The following is a 22,562-nucleotide window of genomic DNA, read 5'->3' on the forward strand; positions in this document are numbered from 1 at the left end:
GACTCGTATGACTATATACTAACATACGTTACAACGAAAATAATGCAACAACAACTACAGACTCCTTGTTTGTGATAGTCTTTGGCACGATTGGACAGACTTTGCTGAATCTTGAATATGACAACACTCTTTAGGAAGATAAGTAACAAAAATCTAGATCATTAAGTCATCAAGGGAGTATAACCATGAAATTGTGACGTCAAGAACATCGCCATCTTTGGACAGCTCCACTGTTTTACCTCCCTTACGTATAGATCTGCTATTTTAGGTACATTATACTACTAATGATACAAAAGCCTGTGTGGTCCGTAGTGTGTGAAGAGTGGTTAAAAAGCTTTTTTTTTTAATGGAAAACAAGAAATCGATGAATATCAAATTTAATATAATTTATCGTATCATACACTCAGAATACATAATATTCTCTCTATGTCGGTATCTGTCTGATTCTGACGAAACCTCAATGGTATTGATAAGACAATGGAAATGAAAGACACATACGAAAAATTTAAGAATTCCTTTTTTAATGACGCTCGAAGACGACTGGCTTTAAACATATCTCTATTGGTTGCTCAAAATCACGTGACTCGTGCACACAGTTGATTACGAAGACTGAAGAATTTCAATTTAAACTTTGAAGCAGTTTTGCTCCAAGGGCAATAGATATAGGCCCTACTCTGGAAATTAGCTTTGAATAATGAACTTGAGCAACATTAATTAATGATCGGCTGATGGTGATGCCGGTTATTAAATAAAGGATTGTCACCTCTGATTCGGGTTCTTGATTTGCGCTGAAAAGACCGCTTTAAAAGTACAACAATTAAAAGGACAGCTTCCCACAACGATCGTTTTTTTTTTAATAGAATACCAGGAAAACAGGTCCATTCTTATATGGGTCAATAAGGTCGAATCAACATAATAAGTTGATTGTCTCAACATGTCAAAAGATCAAATTTCAAAAGTTTTTGAAGTGGAGCGGGAGGGTGCAGAGGTTGTGATTCCTAGCAACTGGTTCAAGCTTTTTAAGCACCATCACAGAAAACATTACCGGATTTTAACAATTCAAACACTGGATCAGTGCCTCATACATTTAACATTAAATGTCTCGGAGTTGAAATGACTTGAATAAGTAGACTTTTCAATATTCTAAATTCTATTCAAACATGATTTAATTAAGAGATAATAGAAAGGACACATGAATAAATATGAAATTTCTGTAATTACGTTTTACATACACAGGAATACAAGCATGTTTATCAGCACGATCAAGACTTGTACAATCATAATTTTTTGAAAACAGTTTGCCTAAAAATGGAATGTTTTAGCGTATTCAAAAATTGAAACGATTATACAATCACTGACAATTAAAACGTCTTGGTTTATATTTCCAGAACTAGGCACATGGAAGGACATTCACTCGTGTCAAAAGTGCAGCAATCAATGCGTTTTACAGAATTTTACAGACAGACAGTCAGACAGATAGACCAACAAACAGGTGTACAGACAACGCCCCAAACTACAAGGGACCATGCACGTGACAAGAAAAACTGAGGAAGATTAATGCACTTGGGTTGCAACCTGCTATTGTCGCTTTTCGTCGGTGGTTAAAGTCTTTAAAGTGTTAAGAAGATGACTATTCTCTGAATATTGAAATATTTCAAATCACTATCCTACCAGAGGTTTTTTTCTCTAATCAACAGAGCTTCTATATTCCAGTGATAAAAATAATAGCAGACCTATGACAGCAATTGCTACCTTTTGTCACTACATTGACAGATTGCTACTTTGTCAGCTGCAATAGACTTAACCCAATCCCTACGAATATTCTGAATTTCCCACATACTTTGCGAAACAGTCCAACAGATTTCCGAAGGCAAAGGGTAAAATCGCTCTCTTTTAAAGTGGTTTGGTCTACGTTGTGTAGAAGGTTTGTGCGCCTAAGTCAAACAGGGTCTTCTCCGCGGAGGCAGAAGGCGATGTGCTCAGTAACCACGCCGGAGTTACCGGGGCAGCGTACAGTGAGAGTACGATGCTCGTGTCCCGCTCGAACTGCGAACCAGAAGGAGACACGTAACACCAGTCCTTACTTGACGCGAGACGAGAAAGTATTTTGATTCACTCAGTCGTCATTTTGTAAGCTGCAATACTCCTTGACCATAGAGGGGGCGTCCTTTAACCGTCTAATTGAGATGTTGCAGCTGCTGTAGGACCCCAACAACATTCTACGCTTAAGTACTAATTCTCTAATTTTGTTAATACTAAGTTTGCTCTAACTGATGTCAGTATACACGTTCATAATCTCTTCCCGATGGTGATGATAAGTAACTATCACTAATGATATTGCACAACGTAGAGCTTCCTGTTGATTTTAATGTCACTTCATAGGAGTTAAGTCAAACTAATATACACGCCAGGGGAGACGCGTGCTGCTTATCAATCTATCTCCATCACTATGCAAATTTTATTCATTGAATGCTTGGGTAACTCTTTTGAATTTAGCAAGAATACAGAATATGGTACCTGCACTAAACATTAATAGCAATGTGGAGGGGTTCCGATAAAACATTTTCGCTGTCATATCTCCATACTCCTATCTTTTTAATGAATTATTTTGACAGAGACCAAGACCATTAACGTTTAATAATAATATTATAGCATTTTACTGCCGCCTAGTAGTATTCAAATAGTACTCTTGCCATTACGGCTATACCTCGAAGGACTTTCGATAACGATGACATTGTGCAAAACTAAAATAAAACATAGAAGAAATGTCAAAACACGACCATCAAAATAGTTTGGAAGATATTAGAAAACACTAGGATCATGAGTGTTTATCTCCACAATGAAAAAAAAAAAACAACAACAACAATAAACTCCTGTCGTTCTCTGTAAGCTCTAGACCTATACGGGAAACGTAGCAAGCAATACACTTAAATAATCTATAAAGCTAATCTGAATCTGAGTGTTGCAGATGTAGTTAAATCACTATGTCGTCAGATGTATTTTCACGCTGTAAACGTTGAATATAAAAAGCTTTTTTTTTTCACGATGGAAGGGTCGAATGCAATATCTTTTGTTTTTCTATTTACAAATAAAACACTACCCTGCGCTAGTTTTTACACAACTCCCGCTACACGTAATTAACACAGACTTAGATATTAATCTGAAATATCCGTTGACGAGGATATTCATTTACATTTTTCTTTCTTTTGCACTACCTGATGGCTGAAAGTCAAATTGTACGATTCGGAAAGTCTTAGTAAGTGTAGGTATAAGACTTAGAAAATACTCTAGTCTTCATTCCCAAGTTTTGGCCATAAGAATTCATATACTGTTTGCCTAAAATAATGCCGCAGACTTGGAATGCATTCGAGAGCTAGAATCAAGAATAGGAGTCCACACATAGGAAGAAAAAAAATGAACATCACAATTACTCGGCCATGCTATTGCAGCGCATACAATATCAAAACGGTATCATCTGAATACAAGTTTTGAGTGCACAAGATTCAGGATTTAAACAACAACAACAACAACAACAACAACAATAACAATAAAAACCTCCTGTATAATACGACTATCCTGTCTAACCGTCAGAGATTTTTTTTCTGTTTTTTATTTTCTTTTCTTTTTTAAAGCAGAATGAGGTTTATGTTTATTGCCTTTGGTCAACGTTGGTTAAGGTAATTGAAGTCATAAGATAGGGGATGACAGGCACAATGTAATTTAAGATTAACATTTTTTTTTAAATACTTTTTCTATGTATGATTATCACATTCAAAACAGTTAATAGAAAAAGCAAACTGAAATATATTAGTTCTGAGAGGTAGTATCCCAAAATTATTTGCGTGCGAAGTACCGGGCGTTAGCAAGCTCCATAAGGCTTACCATGGCCAGGGAGGTGCAAACTGACATCTTGATTTAAGGTGACATCGGGTAGGAATAAAAATTGAGATTTGCGTACTGAAAGGTGACTAGGTAGTTAATTTACATACCCTGATGAGCTAACGGCTATAGAGCAAAGGTCAGAGCTTGTTTAAACTAATCATGCTAATAGTGTCGTATGACATGCAAGGAAGAGAGAAAGGGGGGGGGGGGACGGGAGAGGGACGGGGGTGGAGCGGAGAGAGAGAATGAACACAGTCTAAAGGAAAGAGAAAAACAAAACCAGGATAAACAGTTCGTTCTAACTGCCGCATAAGGAGGTAGATTTATATACACAAGCCTAAGCAAAGCAAAGCATCGTAATGAAACTTCCATGTTATTCCTTTGAAGATTTTATTCGTTTTTCACATTTTGCCAGCTAACGAGGAACAATGGATACTACCTTTAAAAAGAAAACAACACTGCGCAAAAAACAAAGTTTTATCACGAGCAATTACATCACACGTCAAGTCATTTATCAACACACACAAAAACGTGAAAGTCATCTCATCTGGTTTCATTGGTAAGGCATAAGGCAGCGCTCCCTTCGTGAGCGGAAAAAAAAAAACATTTGCTCATCACAGTGGTCGAAGGCGAGCTCGTGTCTCGTGTCAATGCACCTTTGGTGAAAACATTTGGCTTTACTCTTCCGAGAATCTCCTACATCACTATGTAAGATTCCGAGTTGGTCCCCACTCATTCACGCTTTAAATGGAATGATTCTTCTATTTTCATATTTCATCCTTGAAATGATATAGTTATTGATGTTTATACCTGCGGTGCTTTTTCGTCTACATGGTCCTCCACGCGCGGGATTTCCGCGAGCTCCGCGCTGACCGTGGTAGGTGCGCTGTCGTCGTTCTTTTCTTCGTCGTCGCTGGGCGGCTTGTAGGTGACGAGGGCAAGGATGATGCAGAGGATGGAGAGGCCCTTGGCGGACTGGAGCATGATGAGGGTGTAGCGGCTGAAGTCGGCGTTGTTGTAGAGCCAGCAGGTCCGGCTGTCATCACACTCTTCCTCCTCCCAGATGAGACAGGTGCGGTCGATCAAGGAGCCGAAAATGATTGGGCCTGGAATGGAGCCTAGTATATAAGTCCCCCAAAGAGTGAAAGAATGACCGGAATAACAAAACATGCCATTAGGGAAATCATGAAAAAAAAACACAGCAAACAACATAAAAACTGTAAAAAATGCAACGATATACATCAACGTCCCACTTATTCAAGTTTATCTGATAAAAACGGGTTTTGCAATGGCTGAGATATACAAAAAGCAATTTGAAAGTAAAAAAGAATGTGGTCTAATAAAAGGTGGGACCCACCTTTTATTAGGACCTCTTCGTTTTTGGATTATCTCAGCCATTTGAAAACCAATTTTCATCAAATAAACTTCGAATTGCATACTCTTGAATATGTCATATAAATGGTTTCTAGTTAAAAGTAGAAATAGTTATAAAAAGTTACACTTTAAATCCCAATCTGTCTCAAAACTATGCCATCCCTTTAACGGCACGATCTATTGAATCTTAGTCTCACTGTTTGAAAAGATAGACACCTGTGGGTGACCCACACATAAACTTTGACTTACCTAAACATCTGTAAATGACGGACTGAACACCCAAGGCGAATGTCCTCTGCGAGGGAGCGACACATCTTTGAGAGAAACGCACAAACAGACAAACAAACAGGCAGAAAAAGAAACAAACGGAAGAAAAGAAAACAAGATTGTATCAAATAGCTGTAAAAATTTCACGTCATTTCATCAGAAACAGCCGTCCCAAGAATATATTATTTGTGTTTGATTAATTTGGTGCTTATTTACGTCGAAGTAGGGCAATTTGTCAATCAGTTGCAATAAACACAACTCGCTGAAAGAATTTCACAACTTGCATGAACTTGCATAGTTTATTTGTGTTATTGTTTTGTTTTTGTGTGGGTGCTACGAGTGTTCAAACATTATCATAAGATATACACTGTAAAGTTTTTTGACTGCCAGTTGTAAGGTAGTGATGGAATTGCATTTATGTAATGATTTGGGTTTCTTTTGTCGTTATTCTAAATAATAAAAGCTTTGCGCTTGTCGTCATTTCTCCGCCACGGAACGCGAATCCGCCCCCCCCCCCCCCCCTCCACACACACACACACACACAATAAAGATTACATCAGAAATATGGCTTACTGTATGAACAGAAATCGAGTTGCAAATCATTTGAGTAAGATTTTGATGCAAACTACAGTCGATCTAAAGTCTCTAATTTATGAGGTGATAGATACATTTAGGGGCAGGGAGGTTTCAGAGGCTTTGCAAACGTCAAGAAATTTTGCATGGTTGACGAGTAATGTCTCCCAAGATCAGAACATAGTGTATGAAATCTTACAATAATAATTATACACTTCAGGGCTTTTTAAGATAGAAATGAAAACTAGTCCTATGTCGTCTGAGATATGCGCTCCCCTTTTGTGCCGAGAATAACGGTTGGATTTCTTTTTTTTAGGTCCAAACAAATCCACTGGGATTCCGCAATACTGTTTTCATCATAAAGAAGTTTCCAGTTTTATCAGTTTAACGAAAGGTCTGATGAATTACCTATCTCTACAATATACCGGCTTTTATGGAATCTAATTTTGATAGTTCCAAAAGGGACACACGAACTTTAAAGACATAATTTACCATTTGCAGATGAAACAAAAACCGAGCATTGTTGCTTTAAAATAATTCTAAAATGTGAGTTGGGGATAGAAACAACCACTGTAAAAATCTGAATCCGTATAATCGATGTTAAGTGTTGTTAAATAAACAAAATGTGAACAATAGTTATAATAAAAATGTTTCCAGACTAAACCGTCTACAGTTACGGATTATTGAGAAATACACTTTTTACAATTTTTTTTTGTGTATTATGCAGATAGGTCCCTGGGCTGCCACGTGCTGAAGCTTTTGCTTATAGTGACAGTCCTTCTTCCGCATAATTTCTCAGATGATTATTTGGAAAATTGGTAATACGATTTATATTTTGTTAATGAAATTAATTTACACATCGACTTTTCTTCTTTGAATCATGTACTTGTAATCTGCTTACTGATATTCCATGTGATATTACTGAAAATAATCTTGATTTATGTATGAAATTGTGTTGGAAGAAAAATCAAACAAACAAACAAACAAACACTGATATCATATCATAATATGCACTTATATGGTAGGATGTTTTGTGACGCAACAGACCTACACATATGCATCAAATGTGATATTTTGAACATTTTTTAAATCACTGCTCCATATAAGGTAAACAGGACCTCTGAAGCAACACTTTAGTTGGGTGTGTGTGCTTACCTTAGCGTGGCGGTCAGTTGAGGAACCGCTATCATAGACGTGACCGTGATAAGAAGAAAGGCTATGACGACAAACATCGTTTGTGACTGACAGCTGTATTCACACCGGCCCCCTGTCCCGTGGCCGTACCCGACCGTCTCGTTGGCGGCTGAAGGTATGCAAGCGCAGTCGTAGTATGTCTGCGGGATGTATCAAAAATGACGTGCAACATGGTCAAAGGACGTTACAAACCACCCCTGTCACACACACAAACAAAAATAAAAAAGACCATAACTACCACCACCACCACAACAACAACAAACAAACAAACAACAACAACAACAGTAGTAGTATAGCAGTAGCAGCAGCAGCAGCAACAACAACAATAGCAAATCTACGGTAGGCTCGATATAACAATCGAATGTAGGCTAATAGAATAAAATGAAGGTGTTATCAGTCTGTGTGTTTTGGTGTATATAATATAATAAGAAATTTCCTTTACTTTTGCAAAATGACACAATGTTTCCGTGCAGTTTTGGGCCATATGAAGGTATAAGTTTATCATCACGTTGAATAGACCGATCATCGCGGAATACAAATTTATACTTGATTAGGTTTTTATTTGTCGTATGAAACACTAACAGTGAGTGCTCAACATTAAAGATAATATGGAGTTTTGGTACCTTCATAAAGTTTCCCTGAGTTTGCCTTGTCTTAGTTTGTGTTTCAGGTTAAAGTACCTTTCAAATAACTAACACTGTGAGACTTACTCGCCCCAAAGTGCTCTCATGTCTTAGTAATCATGCAATAATGGTTTCGGATATTATCGACGCTGTACAACGTCGATAAATACTAACGGCTCGTTCGAATCTTTATATAGCTCCCTCAACGATCATTCTGCGTGTAACTCGTGAGAACCGGATCGCCAGCACAGAACTTGTGTAGAGTTCTGTGACCGCCAGTTATCCGGGCAGTGCCGCAGCGCTGACACTCCTCTGTAGCTGTGTGTGCGATGCGGTAATGCGTGCATGCATGCGAGTGGTATGTACAGTGCCGACAATGCGTGATCACAGATTATTGATGTACGAGTCCTACCAGTCTAGTAGTACATGTATATGGTACACGAAGACGGGTTTGACATAGAGCAGCCATTGCAGGAGGGAAACAAAAACAAATACGAAGACCATGAACAGTGGTCAATCCTGCCGGAGGAAAAAAAAAGACGAGTATAGCTGCGGCAACTTTGTGGCGATCAGATATGCATCAGTATACTTTGTATACTGGGCGCTGCGTTTTACTCACCACCCCGCTGGTTAGAGGCTCGTTATGCAGCGAAGCACGGATTATACCAGGGAGGTGAGACAAGATACATACAGATTGTACGCGCACACAACTTGACAACACTGCGGTGGTGAGACGAGACTTGCTGTGCTGCCAAATAAGACAGTAGTTCCTACATGATATAATGTAGTTAGATATTTTTTAATATATAATATAATAATTGTCTGAATTCATCAGTTGGTAAACTCGCGTGATTTTAGAGGCTCCACTACAGTGCTAGACTATCACGCGGACTTGTTATCATCTATCTTGTAAGCAGCCTTAGCATGCCCTGTTCAGCAGTCGATCGTTTTACCAGGGAGGTGGTTTACCGGGGAGACGGGAACTCCCTATTCATTCACGTAATACAAGAAGGAAGACGATCACCTCGGCTAGCTCCCAGCCCGACCAGATGCATGCATGAATGCAATACCCGCTCGCGCTGGTTTACGTTTGGAACAGCAACGCACACACACGCACACACTCACATACACACACAGTACACACACACACACACACATACACCAGGGAGTGTTCCAGTCCACCTGTCTTGACACGGGTACAGAAATAGATCGACCGTTTATTGACCTTGAGTCGGGTCAGACTCACAAAAAAAAAAAGAAGAAACCACGCCAAAGATGCAGAGTGATCAGATTGCAGGGAGAGGGAGAGAGAGAGAGAGGAAGAGGAAAAGACAATCCTGCCTCGTTTTGACGCAATCGTGGAGAACAGTGCCAGTAGCTCCATGATGCAGACGCAGTCGAGGATGGAATAGAGCCCATCCCATACTCGCGACTATAGGACTGACAGAGTTTGGATCCTGAACAAGTCACAACAGCGTCAGCATAAACGAGTTGTTTTTTGTTTTGTTTTGTTTTGTTTTGTTCAAATCCAAAGTCGGTCAGTCATAGTCGTGAGTCGTATTCCAATAGTGTGCGGCGGGCTTAGGATAGCCTCTTTGGCCTTTAGTTCGGTCTGCACTAATTTATTCATTTATTTATTATTATTTTTTTTTTGTATTTCAAAGTTACGTTGGTGTTTTCATTATGCAGATGGTGCATTATAGTAGGCCTATGATAAGTGGGCTATTGGCCCCAAAACATCGATTTTAGACTGAAAATAATCCGATGTTACGTGGTTTGTTTTTTATTTTTTTATTTTTACGAACAGATTACATTCAGATTGACAGTGTAAATCATTAATCGATTGATTTTCAAGGAAAATGGACTTACCGGATTTTTTTTTTCTTTCGAACACGCTTTTCTTCCTTCAGAGAAACACAAAACCTCCACATTCAACTCCAAAGGGAAGAAAATCAAGCTGCGCATACCGAGGTTGAGGTAGTAAATCCAAGTTTCAGAGGAATATCGCAAGATCTTGTGGGTGGTATACTAGTACTGTAGTAAGCTTCAGTTTGATTGTAGTTATGAACTACCTATTTACGACGCCAGGGTAGCCACGGGTATGAGCATGTAGCTCTAATATTGTGCGACACAACAGAAGCCTGCAACATTGTGTGCGACATCCTCGAGAATTGGCGACATGCATGTTCTAACTATATATGTGTTATCAAATTTGTGAAAAACACGTGTAAAACTTGTGGGACGACAAACTCATATGTTGGCTGAACTCTATTTTATTTTTATTTATTTTTTGTAAAGAATATTTTATTGTCCATCAATGATATTTCGTTTATGCATCGATACAAGGTACTCCATCATCTCTTTATTGTTTTAGGGGTTTCGTGTTGACAAAGTCGAGTATTTGGCTGCAAATATTGCGGTGAGCTACCTGTAGGTGTATGGCTGGGGAGTTTCCACGTGTTTATAGAGCATAGTGAAAATTCAAGGAAAAAAAAAACCTACAACCCAAACGAATTGAAACAGAACGCGCAGTGGTATGGGGAAAAGACACTGCGTGCGAACATCTTCTTTTCAAAAAAAAAAAAAGAAGAAGAAGAAGAAGAAGAAGAAAAGAGCAAAATCCCACGATAGCATTGGGGGGGGGGGGAGGAGGGAGGGGAAGGGGGGGGGGGGGGGTAAACCACAAATCCGCGCGGTGGCGCATTCCTGCTGAGGTCATAAACAGTCTGGGGCCTGCGGGAATGAAAAGGATGTTTCGAAGCGAGCTCAAGTCGAAGACTCCGGGGGAGACCACTGGCAAGATTGCAAACGTTACCTGATTCTACATTTCTTTCCATCAATTGGCGTAAAATAATGTTATTTTTTCTATTTTCTTTATATCTTTCCTGAATTATATTCCACTGCCCTATAAAAAGGGGGAAGATTCTCTATCATTCTTTCTTTTCTGACGGTGACTCAGAGGTGCTTGATTATAAAAAAGGGAAAATCATGTTACTGTTCGTCACTCTGCAAGTTCGTTGTTCTGAAAGATAGTTAATCCAAAAATGAAAGAAAATTATTCGAATCTCGAAGGTTATATTATTCCAAAATGAAAGAGAGAGAGAGACAAACACTTTCGTTATTTTTATGGTTCCTTGATTCGAACACGGGTGTTCGTTCATCCTGAAACGAAATAAATTTCGTACCACGTATAGGACCTAATTCGTTTTCAGAATAAAAATTTTCGGATTATAACGAACGCCTTCATATTCGGAGTAACAAATGGATCTGGAACAGGAATTTGGGGACCCGGACTGACGAACCTTATACATGTGTACTTATCCCCCAAAGTAATGGATACCGTGCAAAAAAAAATTAACGATGTCAAAAAGGGAGATAAAAGTTTCCCGCCAATTCCCCCTTCCGTCAATACTAAGGCTCCTACTTCGGAAGTATAGGCCTGTCCCTCGTTGCTCGGTAAAGAAAAAGAAAAAGAAATGAACAACGTCAAAATAAACAAGAACAGAATAAACGCATGTTCGCCTATCGTGGGGCATCTATGCAATACTGTTACCTTGGATAATGATATCCTCACCCTCACCATCGTGTAATTCCTATATAAGAAAGCAATTAATAATAGTTTGTTGCACTGGATGTTATGAAAATGTATGTGATCTGGTATCCCGACATAATGTTAATGATTATGTTATATGAAGAGGGCTGTGGGTGGGTGGTATTCGAATACTGTTTTGTATAATTATGATTTCGTTTTGTGTAGCTTTAATATATGTGCCTATAATGAGAGTTTCATTTTAATGGAGTTTCAATCAATTTAATAATTCATGTCAAATTGGATTCCTCGGAAGACCATCACGACCATGAATGCCGAGTTGCGAGCAGGGCAATCAATCCATTTACCTTTGGTTATAATACCATGTTATTATAGTTGAAATGTATCATTGTTACCTTGGGACTTTACGGTGAATCATTTATTAACAGACAATCAAATATCTCCCACTGCCGAAGGGGAAACATATCAAACTAAGAATGACATTCATTTTTGCTTTTAAGATTTCCCCTCCCGTCTGACAATTATTTTCTGAAACATCCACCAGTGCCGGATGTAGAATGTTTATTCCGAAGGTGATATCCGACAATGAAGTACAAAGGCTTGATACTCCGATGAATTAGAATCACAAGCTTACGCAATGCTATTTGACGAAGAACACTCTTCGGATATGTTGACGATTAGTGCCCTGTGGGTTGTCATACAGCCATGTAATTGGCTTAAACATTACCTATAAACCAAAACAATCGTAGCATATGTATACTAGGCCTTCTAAATAACCAATAAAACATTTGAACGAATTAATAATTGCCTATAAATAATCGGCAGCACCCCTCAAGTATTTCAAGAAACAACTATATGTCTTGTGCAAACCAATTCCTGCATATTTTTTAAATGTGGCAAGATATAATGCTACCATGAGATTGTGAGTTATATGTTGATAGAACAATTTCAATATTGAGCCGAGTTCAGCAGATGTCATAAAATATCTTCGGATCTCGTTCATGAGGACATGCCAGCAGAATTTGTGTGAATGAAATGCAGCCATTTCCACTGGAACTAATGGTAGATCAATGTTATTGTCGTATCCTTGGAGTAAAATGTCGCCGGGGCGCGGGGCAATTCAGTGTGGTATCTTCGAAGGAAACATCGCCGGAGCAAGTGTCGGTGGTTCAGTCGTCGGCGGAGCAATCATTGTCGACGGAGCAGATGTCGTTGGGGTGATGTTGCGGAGCACATTCTCGCGGAGCGAATTAATGTCAGTGGAGCATAAAGACTGACCTCTCTTTGATACATACGTATACTCATGGACACAAAAGAAACATTAGACAGTGGTATAATGGGTATAGTGGTCGGACATTTCCATCGCCTTGATGTTACTATTTTGCAAAGAATCTAAAAATTTTAGTAACATACATTAACCAAAATTAATGTCATACCGTACATTTCTGGATGCTGAAAATATTTAGAAGCTGACCTATTTCACTTAGCGTGACAAAGGTGAAAAGTTTACGTTTTCTCTGTTGTTCCGGATTAAAGAAAAACAAAATGACGTCACCATGATTAATTTCCTTATATGATAATGTGTAGGAAGGGATAATGTGTTATTCATATTTTTGCGGTACATCAACGATCGTTGATGCGACTTGACTTGACATCATCTTGAAGTTCATCAGGACGTGTTTCCAATGACGTTCATTTACAGGTGCTATTATAGGGACAGCATGTCATGTTTTTACGGAGCGTTGTTCAATCTGTTAAAAACAATATAAAAAACATATACATAACGATATGTGAACAGGAATTTACAATCCTCTGATAATTTATGACAATGATAATGAGATGTGATGTTTATAGCTTATTTGCAATACATTGCACTCCCGTTACAACGAACACGGTAATAACGAAGCAAAACTTCTGTTCCCAAAATTTTCGCCATTAAAGTCTGTGTTAAAAAATTCGCTTATAACGAACACGGTTATAGCGAAATTTTCGTTATAACGAAGTCTTTTCCGAGCGCCACTGACAAAGAAAAAAAAATGTGCTCTGTTATAACGAAATGCGGATCGCTTCCGAAAATACGTAGCGGAACAAGCATTTATAGCGTCTCTGCGTGGACGAATGCTTCACAATACTGCGTTTTCGATCCATGTGTCACGCACAAGTTTCCGAGGAGAACTTGCATTATTGTTATACAAACTGACAATAATCTGAAATTGAGTAAGGTTCCTTATTACAAAACACAAAGATTCTGATACACCTAAATGTCCGTTAGTTCGGAAATGAAACAGTGTTTGTTCGCGAACATTTTGGCGTTATTCCAAAGATTCGTTATTCCGAAAAAAAAAAGAATATGGTTCTTATTACGACGGTGCGTTTGTCCGAAAATGATAGGAATTCCAAACATTCATTAATCGGAACATTAAAAAAAAAACAACCACAACAACAACAAAAAACAAACAAACAAACAAACAAAAAACGTTTCGTTAATCCAGAAAAGAAAAAGGTGAGTCCACTAACAAATCTTAGGAATTCCAAACCTTATAATCGTCTTAAGAAAACTGAACCTTCGAAATACGTAACATGTGTCACTTTTTTTTTATATTAACAAACCATCTTCGGAATGACAAACTTTATTACATTTTCGGATTAAAAAACCTTCGCAACAACGAACCTTCGGAATAGTGATCCTTTCTCAGTTAGTAAATTACAAACCTTTTGAATGACGAGCCTGATCATTCTAATTTCTGACCAACGAACCTTCGGAAAACGAATGATATATTTTTATCTAAATTATGAACTTTTGGAAAAACGAATCTTCAGAAGTGTGAAGCTTCAAATAAATAAACCTACTGAATCCTTAGAATGGCGAAACTTCGGAATAAGGAGCCTTCGGAGTAACAAACTTCAGTATAAGAAACGAACCTTTGGAACAGCGAAATGTATAACCGAATCCTATAAACCGTCATTTTCTATAATACATGCGCGATATTACAAACAACTTTATGCTCCCTTTTAATTGTAATATTCAAACGGAATTTAAAAGGTCCCATTCCATTTTACATAGCTTTCCAGTGTATGATGAGTATTCAGCAAACAGAACATCATAATTTGCGTGGTTTCCTTTTTTTCGTTGAATATTGTATTTGTTCGGTTATAACGAAACTTCGTTATAACGAAAGAAAACTGCCCCCATGCCCCCTATATCCAACTAGGGTATAGTTAGTTCTCTTTTCTTTTAAAATGTATATCATCAAGGTTCTGCAGTGACCACTGTACTAGTATATTATTTTTTAATATTTGTTTTTAGGAAGGAAACAACCCCGTAACGAGGGGGCATTGGTGGCACGAGAAACTGAAGGGGAAAAATGCATGGGGGAGCCTTTTTTTCCTATTCAGCTGATTAATCCCGAGTGGGGCACCAGAAAGAAATAAAAAAGAAAGGATATAATATATATAAATATATACATATATCTTATATATCTGATATATATATATATATATATATATGATATATATATATATGACGTGTGATATACATACCTGATGGTACACGTGTAGAGCTGTCCACCGTTGCTTGTTATACCGGTCGAACACGAAGCCACCTCGATCACTACTGATTATAGCTTACTATAACACGAAGCCCTCTCGATCTCCATTGGGATTGTGTTATGTGAAACAGATTGCATGGATGCTCTTGTCATGACATTTGTCATCATGAAAAAAGGGAAAAGACGGTCGAACAATCACAGATGGAAGAGGTCTTTGATTTGCTTTGTTGTTGTTGTTGTTGACAAAATTGTCTCACAGAATCACCTGATAAGCAAACAAACCAGTCCTCTTCACATCATTTTTTTTCTGCCAATTCTCTCCACAAAATTGGCCGCCACGCAAAAACAACAACAAAATAATAATACAAACAGAACCAGCACATGTGGTAATCAATTCCATCAAATCACCTGCCCAAACAACAAGCAAACATGTTATACACAAAACGCATATTAGGCCCTACTAATTGTAAAAACAAACAGTCAGTAAAACAACTAAAACATAACATTTCGGAATACGTCTTTCTTGGCCAGTCAGGCCTTTGCTATATACTACGCTACGAAAAAAAAAAAAAAAAAAAAAAAATGTCCAGCATAAAATACTACATGCCAAGCGTCAATATCCATGATAGGCCTATGCCTACTCTGATGGCAACGTTGACCATGTAGATAATCGTCATTAACAATCGGATTTTCCATATGTTAGTTAGCGATTTTTTTTTCTTTTTGACTTGACAGCCCATTCATTGTCAGAATGGGCAAAAGAAAAAAAAAGGCTGTGAAAACTGTTTTTTTTTTTGATAATTTCTTTCATTTTTTTTTGTTTAAATCTTGACCTGACAGCACATAATACAATGTCGAGAGAAGTGCTTTTCTTCGATAAGCTTATAAACATGGCAATTGAACATTATTCTAGAACGCTACATGTGATTTGCAGCACAGTTCCATTACACGCTCTTTGACTGCACACAGTACACAGGTACCACGTGCAATGGAGCAAGGAAGCAAAAACAAACAAAAGCGAAAATAAAAAACAATCTTTCGACAAATCTGCTCAAATAAAAAAAAAAAAAAACTGTCGCGTCCTGCACAAAACGCATATATAGGCCCTACTATATCTGTAAAACAACAACAACAAAATAAATAACCCGAACCTTTCGGAATCCGTAATTCTTTGACACTCATGACCTATGCTATTATTACGCTAAGAAAAATGGACAAATGAAAAAATGTCAAGCATAAATGCTATACGTTGCAACTGATATACGTCGATGTATAAGGGCAATTTGTCAATCAGCTGCAATGAAAACATCTCGACGTAAGAATTTCATGAATTTGAATAAATGCTTCGTGCGAAGCGTCATGTACTGCACCAACTCTGGCAACGTAATAGACGATTATCAGTGACAACCGAGCTGGGTTTGTTTTTGTTGTTGTTGGTTTTTTGTTGATGTTTTAGTTAGGTTTAGTCGGCGATTGTTTTCTTTTTTTACATGACAGCTGATTTGTCGACATAATTGGCCAAAAAAAAAAAAGGAAAAAAGTGCAGACAATTTTGGATTTCAAACAACAAAACCCAAAATAATATTAATTGTAATCAAGACAGGATCAGTGGTCATCAATATTATTTTGTCAACAGATCGCCTGACAAAACAAAACAAAACAAAACAAAAACACAACTAAACACGTCTTCCATAAAACGCATATATAGGCCCAACTAATTTGAAAAACAATCAGTAAAAGTACGCTGAGAAAAAAAAAAGAAGAAGAAAAGGAATGAAAAAAAAAAAATGCTCAGCATATACAGGCTGAAGCATCAACTATGGCAACGTTGACCGTGTGTAGATCATCAAGCTGTTATTACTTCTATAGGTTTAGTTGACGATATTTAGTGCATTTTTTTTTATTGGACAGCTCATTTAGGCTATGGACAGAGTTGGCAAAAACGATGCAAAGATTGTTATTGATTTTTTGATTTGGCTTGTCAGCACTTACGGCGAGAGAATTGCTTTTCTTTCATCATAAATGATATAGTGTAAACAACCATGGCAAATTGAACAAGACCCTGTTGTCTTTACACGCCGGCCGCAGTAACTATAATACGCACAGAACACAGGTAGGCCCTACCATGCGGGACAAACAAAGCAAAAAACAAAAAACAAAACCCTTAAACGACAATAACACAAACAGGATTGGCAAATTTGGTTGTCAGTTCTCTCGACAAATCACCTGATCAACAACAAACATGTCCTACAATCACAAAACGTATCTCAATAGGCCCCACTAATTTGAAAATTACAAACAATCAGTAAAAAAAAAAACAAAAAAAAACAGGAAAAAAAAAGCAAAACAAAAATTCTTTCGATTTCGGATTATGTCTTTCTCTGACAATCAGGCCTATGCAACTAAAAAAAATAATAAAGTAAAATTAAGATTAGAAATGAACAGCATGTGGTATACGTGCGGAAGCGTCAACATCTCGACTGTGGCAACTTTGGCTGTGTAGATGATCATCAGTAATAAATAAATATGAGAGCAGTTGTACTTTCTTAGGTTTACTTGACATTTTTTCTTTACTTGATTGTGTGATCATGTATCGTCACTAACAAAATGATCGTTTCCCTCATTTCAGTCTTGTTTCGCAGATGTGCCTTTTTCAGACAGAAATGTCTTTGAATAGATACAGATGATGAGGAGCAGAAAGACCTGAGATCATGAGAAATTTTGTGTCAATCATGCACCTGTAGGCCTACATCTCAAAAGCGTCTCAAAGACAGTTTTAGCATGCTTTACTGCTTTGATCCCATGATTGTCACCGCCAGCAAGCCGGGAGAAGAACAAGATGGAGATTCGAGAAATCTAAAACTATATGCGCAGAAGAAAATAACGCAGAAAAATCAAATGAAGTGAATGTGCAGTCTTGAGGTGTATGTTTGGAAATCATACCTCAAAGCAAACACTTTCGCTAGGGAAAAGCAGGCAGTTTTTAAAAGAAATGATGGCAGAATGATTGTCACTTGTGATCTCAAGAATATTTCACTTTTCCGTAGCATATTCCAGAGCAAAAAAAAAGAAAAAAAAAAGGACGGTAATCGTAGAGGACAGGTATATCCTATAGGCAAGGTATTATGCGTGTGCGAAAATGTGTACGATGAATGCCCTTGTACTAGTAGGCCTATATTAGGTCCATGGCCTGTCGACAAATCACCCGACGAACAACATCAAACATGTCCTTCACAAAACGTACAGTTGAGGCCCACTATTGTTTACTCTTTTTTTTTTTTTTTTTACTTGGAAGCTCATTTATCGACAGAATAACAAAAACAAGAAAAATGGGAGGACTGTCTTTGATTGTTTGAGGTATTTTATCTGTTCTTGTCAACACATATGGCGAAAGAATCTCATTGTTTATTATAGCACGATCTGCAGAACAGTCCACTAACACGCAGCTCGTAGCTGGTCGTATGAATACAAACAGTACCCAAGTACATAATACGTGTAAAATATATAGCTCGCAACGGGGCGAACGAAAGAAGCCAGCTCGCTTGCCACGGCCGGCCACGCATGTACCAATAGTGAGTGGCATTGTCATAGCGAACTGAAGCCAGAACGATATCGCCACGGACTACATTGTTTAGTGTACTGAATCCACTCTTCGGTGGAAGCATGACTAGCAAAGAGCATCGACTTTTTGGTGGAAGGCAAAGAGTGGTGGAAAGCGCGTTGCGTGCTGGGCATGTGTACAATATGGGTACTAGTGCTCAAGGCCACCACACAGTACTAGACACTTCGAGTATAGTACACGGTTGGCGGCCGGCCCCATCCATGCCCCCATGACTGAAATACGACAGTGAGTATCATACGTACACACAACATACACCGCACAGGGGTATCGTACACTACAGGACGTCGGACATGAGACGCACACAGTGGCTATACCACAGAACTCTCTGTGGGCTATACACACAATGTACGCAGTTGTCGACAGCTTGCTCTGCTAGCTATAAACGGATCGCGGATCGTAACCTCTGGGATGCGGTCGCGCTAACATTGTGTACAGTACACTTCAGTAGTATATCACAGAACTCTCTCACGAGTTCTGTGAGTAGTATCCGAAAACCGACTTTCTTCTCGGGACCGCAAGGGGGCGTTGTGAATCATGCGCTCGCGAGACCAAATCCTTCAGTTTAAACGAGCCGTTATTTTCCGAGAGTCACTACTGCAGTTCTCATCTAAATTGACGTTCTAGTAATCAAACATGAGTTATAATGCTCCCTAAGCATCATACTGACTAGCAGTTATATCCAGATACTTTGAATCATGGTTTCACTCGGTGAAATGCACCTTAACAGGAACTCCATTTTATCTTTAAAACAGACACAGTGCCAAAGCACAGTCATGTGGCTATACTTGGACTTATCTGGGATAATTGCACTTATTGTTGTTGTTTGTTGTTGTTGTTGTTGTTGTTTGTTTTTTTTACTTTTTAAATCATGAAAGTGCTTACCACTGACGAGTCGTCGTCTGAAGAGTTTTTAAACGAGCATCCCGCGTGGCACGGCGAGTAGTACAAAACATCATCATGTCCACATACGGGTTGGAAGTCGTGCGTACATTTACAATCCTCATTGCAGACATTGTCAACCGGGAAATCCTGATCGCCGGACCCGGGGCTGTTATGAGTGGAATTTAGCACGTGAGACACAGACAAGTAAACAGACAGACAGACAGATACATGCATACATATATACAGAACAAAGCATGAAACAAGAGAGAAAGAGAACAAGTTAAACACGTAGGAGGAAAGAAGATAAAAATTAAACAGAAGAAGATATCTTATCATTTATCAAAGTGGAATTAAACAATGTGAAACTTTTACATCCTCCGTTTCAGACCTACAAAGATGCATTTTGCGATAAGAATCAAGGTCTGGCTTTTCCACGGTTATTCAGCATTATTTCTCGTCATCTTTGGACACTATAGTGACTGTCCCAGCTTTGAACTTAAGAATAAACCGGAATTTCATCATTATTAATGTCCTTTTTTGTTGCTGTTATAGTGAAAATTTTTAAGGGAGTTGTAATGAGATGGAATGATTATGTAAACTATCACGATTACACGACTCGTCTTCGATTTTCTGTTCATGGGTTTCAGTGTCTGCTGGTTTCTCCATCGAAAATAAACAGACAGAACGGATTATTACAGCCCCCAGGTTGACACAAACTTGTCACTTGTCATCCACCTTGCTTTGATTACTCCTCCAAAGTCCAATGTCCTTAATTTCCTGAAATGTGTCCACCTCTTCTTGCCACTTGTCATGACTGTTTGAATTTGTCCGATATCATCACAATTTAATGAGTTTGACAATATGACAAATTTAAAACGGCTCTGGTTCTGCAGTCGCGATAAAGCCGTCTTTGTTTTTTTTAAATCTAAAGTCGATAGTTAAGTCCATACTTTATTGGGATCTTCCATCTGTTAGAGACTTCAGAAAGATTGTCTTCTGTTTTTTGAGGGGCCCGGGGTATGCCTTGTTATTCTCAGTAGTGGTTGATTTATTGCTGTTCTTAATCCCCCATATTGTACTTGAAGAATGTTTAATGAAGATAATTGTCCGTTTAGTATTTCAAGTAAGCAGTGGATCCTCTGACTAATCATTAGCACACGATAGTAATTAATACAAGGCAGATAAGAGAACATTTAAAGGAAAATACTTTACATCAATAAGCTTACGAGTATACATGTCGCACAGATACTATACCCCGATGTTTAACGAATGAAAACTTTATGCTGGGATTACAACGAACTAAAATCTCTGCGAGCAACCTCTTGACTAAAAGCAAAAGTACATTGAGCTTTGCCCATCTAACACTATGAAGTGGCATTGATTGCAAGAAAATTGCAAACTAAAGCACAAAAAGGGGTAAAGAGCCTGGATAGAAAATTCTTTCCTTTGATTATGAAGCGATAAGTCTACTTTCAAACAAACAAAAAAGTTAAAAAGCAAGATATTACCATCTCCTCTGACCCACAAAAACTGAATTACGTAGGAGCAAAATCGGGCAAATGCTTACCTAATTTTGTAATCCACCGTAACTCCGGCAAAGTCGATGCTTTCACAGCTCATAAAGAAGACGAATTGAAGACCCAAACTACAGATGAGCACGCCGAGAGTGAACCTCAGCATACCTTTGTATTTTAGGTCAAATCGCTTGACCACCCAGCCACCGAAGAGGGCGCCAATAAAACTTGACGGAGTGACGATGATACCTGAAAGGTAAGTGAAAAGAGATAATGGCTGTGATCCAAAATATTTGCCAGGAGAAAATAGGGACACGGTTAGAGAAGGAGAAGACGAAGAGCAAGAAGTAGGCGACTACTTTATACATCAAGGTTTATCATTCATATTTGTTATTTCAAACACTTACATAATAAGGTAAAGTCTATGACACTTTCTTCAACTGAATTGTCACCTTAGTAGTGATGCTGCGAAAAATGGCTGCGATAGGTAAAAGATGCGAAGATTACTCTCAAAACATTGTGATTAATTCAAGTCTCACAGTGCAATAAACGATGTCAGTTTAACTCTCTCAGTACAACAGACGACTTTTTTTTTTTTTAATGGGGAATAATCCTAATTTGAACGTTTCAACCTTATGGCCTGCAAAATGCCATTTCCGGGAGGATTTTATCCCCTTTGGAACATGGGAACGATCATTCCAAATATCAAGTCCAGTTCTTTTAAATGATGCAAATCTTTGTTAGGAGATCATATGCTTTTAACGAAGCATACCTTTTGGAGCAAGTTAAATCAAATCAAATCAAATCAAATCAAATCAAAACGAAACAAATCAAATCAAATCGAATCGAATCGAATCGAATCAAATTAAATTGTCAGGAAATATAATAAAAACGAGTCAAATCAATATCAAATAAAGCCATTTACAGACATCGCAACGAGTTGAATCAAGTCGATTCAAATCGCTATCGAATAGTGCCTGTTCAACTCCGGTAAGATCAAATGAAATGATATCAAAATCAATATTACTCTGACCCCTTACCCGCCAAAATGGCTGCCTGGCCCGACGTCAGGTTGAACTGCGACTCCATGTACTTTGGGCCGAAGACGCCCACGGCGACTAGGATGAAGGTCTCGCAGGCCGTGGAGATGTTGTTAAACATAAATGGCAGGTTCTTGATCAGCATCCACAAGGCGCGGGGAAACTGGGCGATCGACCCCCAGCCGGTCTTCGTCTCAAACTCCATCCCACGCTGGGTCTCGTGCTTGCGCTGGGCGAAGACTTTTTTCCCGCCTTGTGGGTATTTAAAAAAAAGGTTTGTTTTAATATATTAATAAGGTCTTCTTTATCCAGGGTAGCCTCTTCAGTGTTGCCACTGCTCTACCAGAGGGTCCTACCATTATAACCACCCTAACGTTGCCCGGTACCCATTTATACACCGGAGTCGAAAGGGAAATGGTGGGTAAAAACATCTTCAGGTGTGAGTTTCTTCAATTTGTCTCCCTTTACAAATTTAACAATACAGATCTGTACA

General features: G+C 38.4%; 1 protein-coding gene across 1 annotated transcript; it reads right to left on the reverse strand.

Annotated features, from left to right (window-relative positions):
- Nucleotides 1–1,888: 1,888 nt before the first annotated feature.
- Nucleotides 1,889–22,321, reverse strand: LOC139737152 (solute carrier organic anion transporter family member 4A1-like; the record flags this gene model as incomplete). The annotated part of the gene is made up of 7 exons (XM_071647830.1): nt 1,889–2,046; nt 4,693–5,000; nt 5,506–5,570; nt 7,252–7,430; nt 19,519–19,681; nt 21,083–21,278; nt 22,070–22,321. Coding segments are annotated over 7 exons (1,301 nt in total), but the record flags the coding sequence as incomplete, so codon positions are not given.
- Between the last annotated feature and the right edge of the window lie 241 nt (nt 22,322–22,562).

Source organism: Diadema antillarum, unplaced genomic scaffold (genome assembly GCF_040938485.1).
Source record: "Diadema antillarum isolate AM-2024a unplaced genomic scaffold, OU_Dant_1.0 seq00000683_RagTag, whole genome shotgun sequence".
NCBI classification, from domain to species: Eukaryota; Metazoa; Echinodermata; class Echinoidea; order Diadematoida; family Diadematidae; genus Diadema; species Diadema antillarum.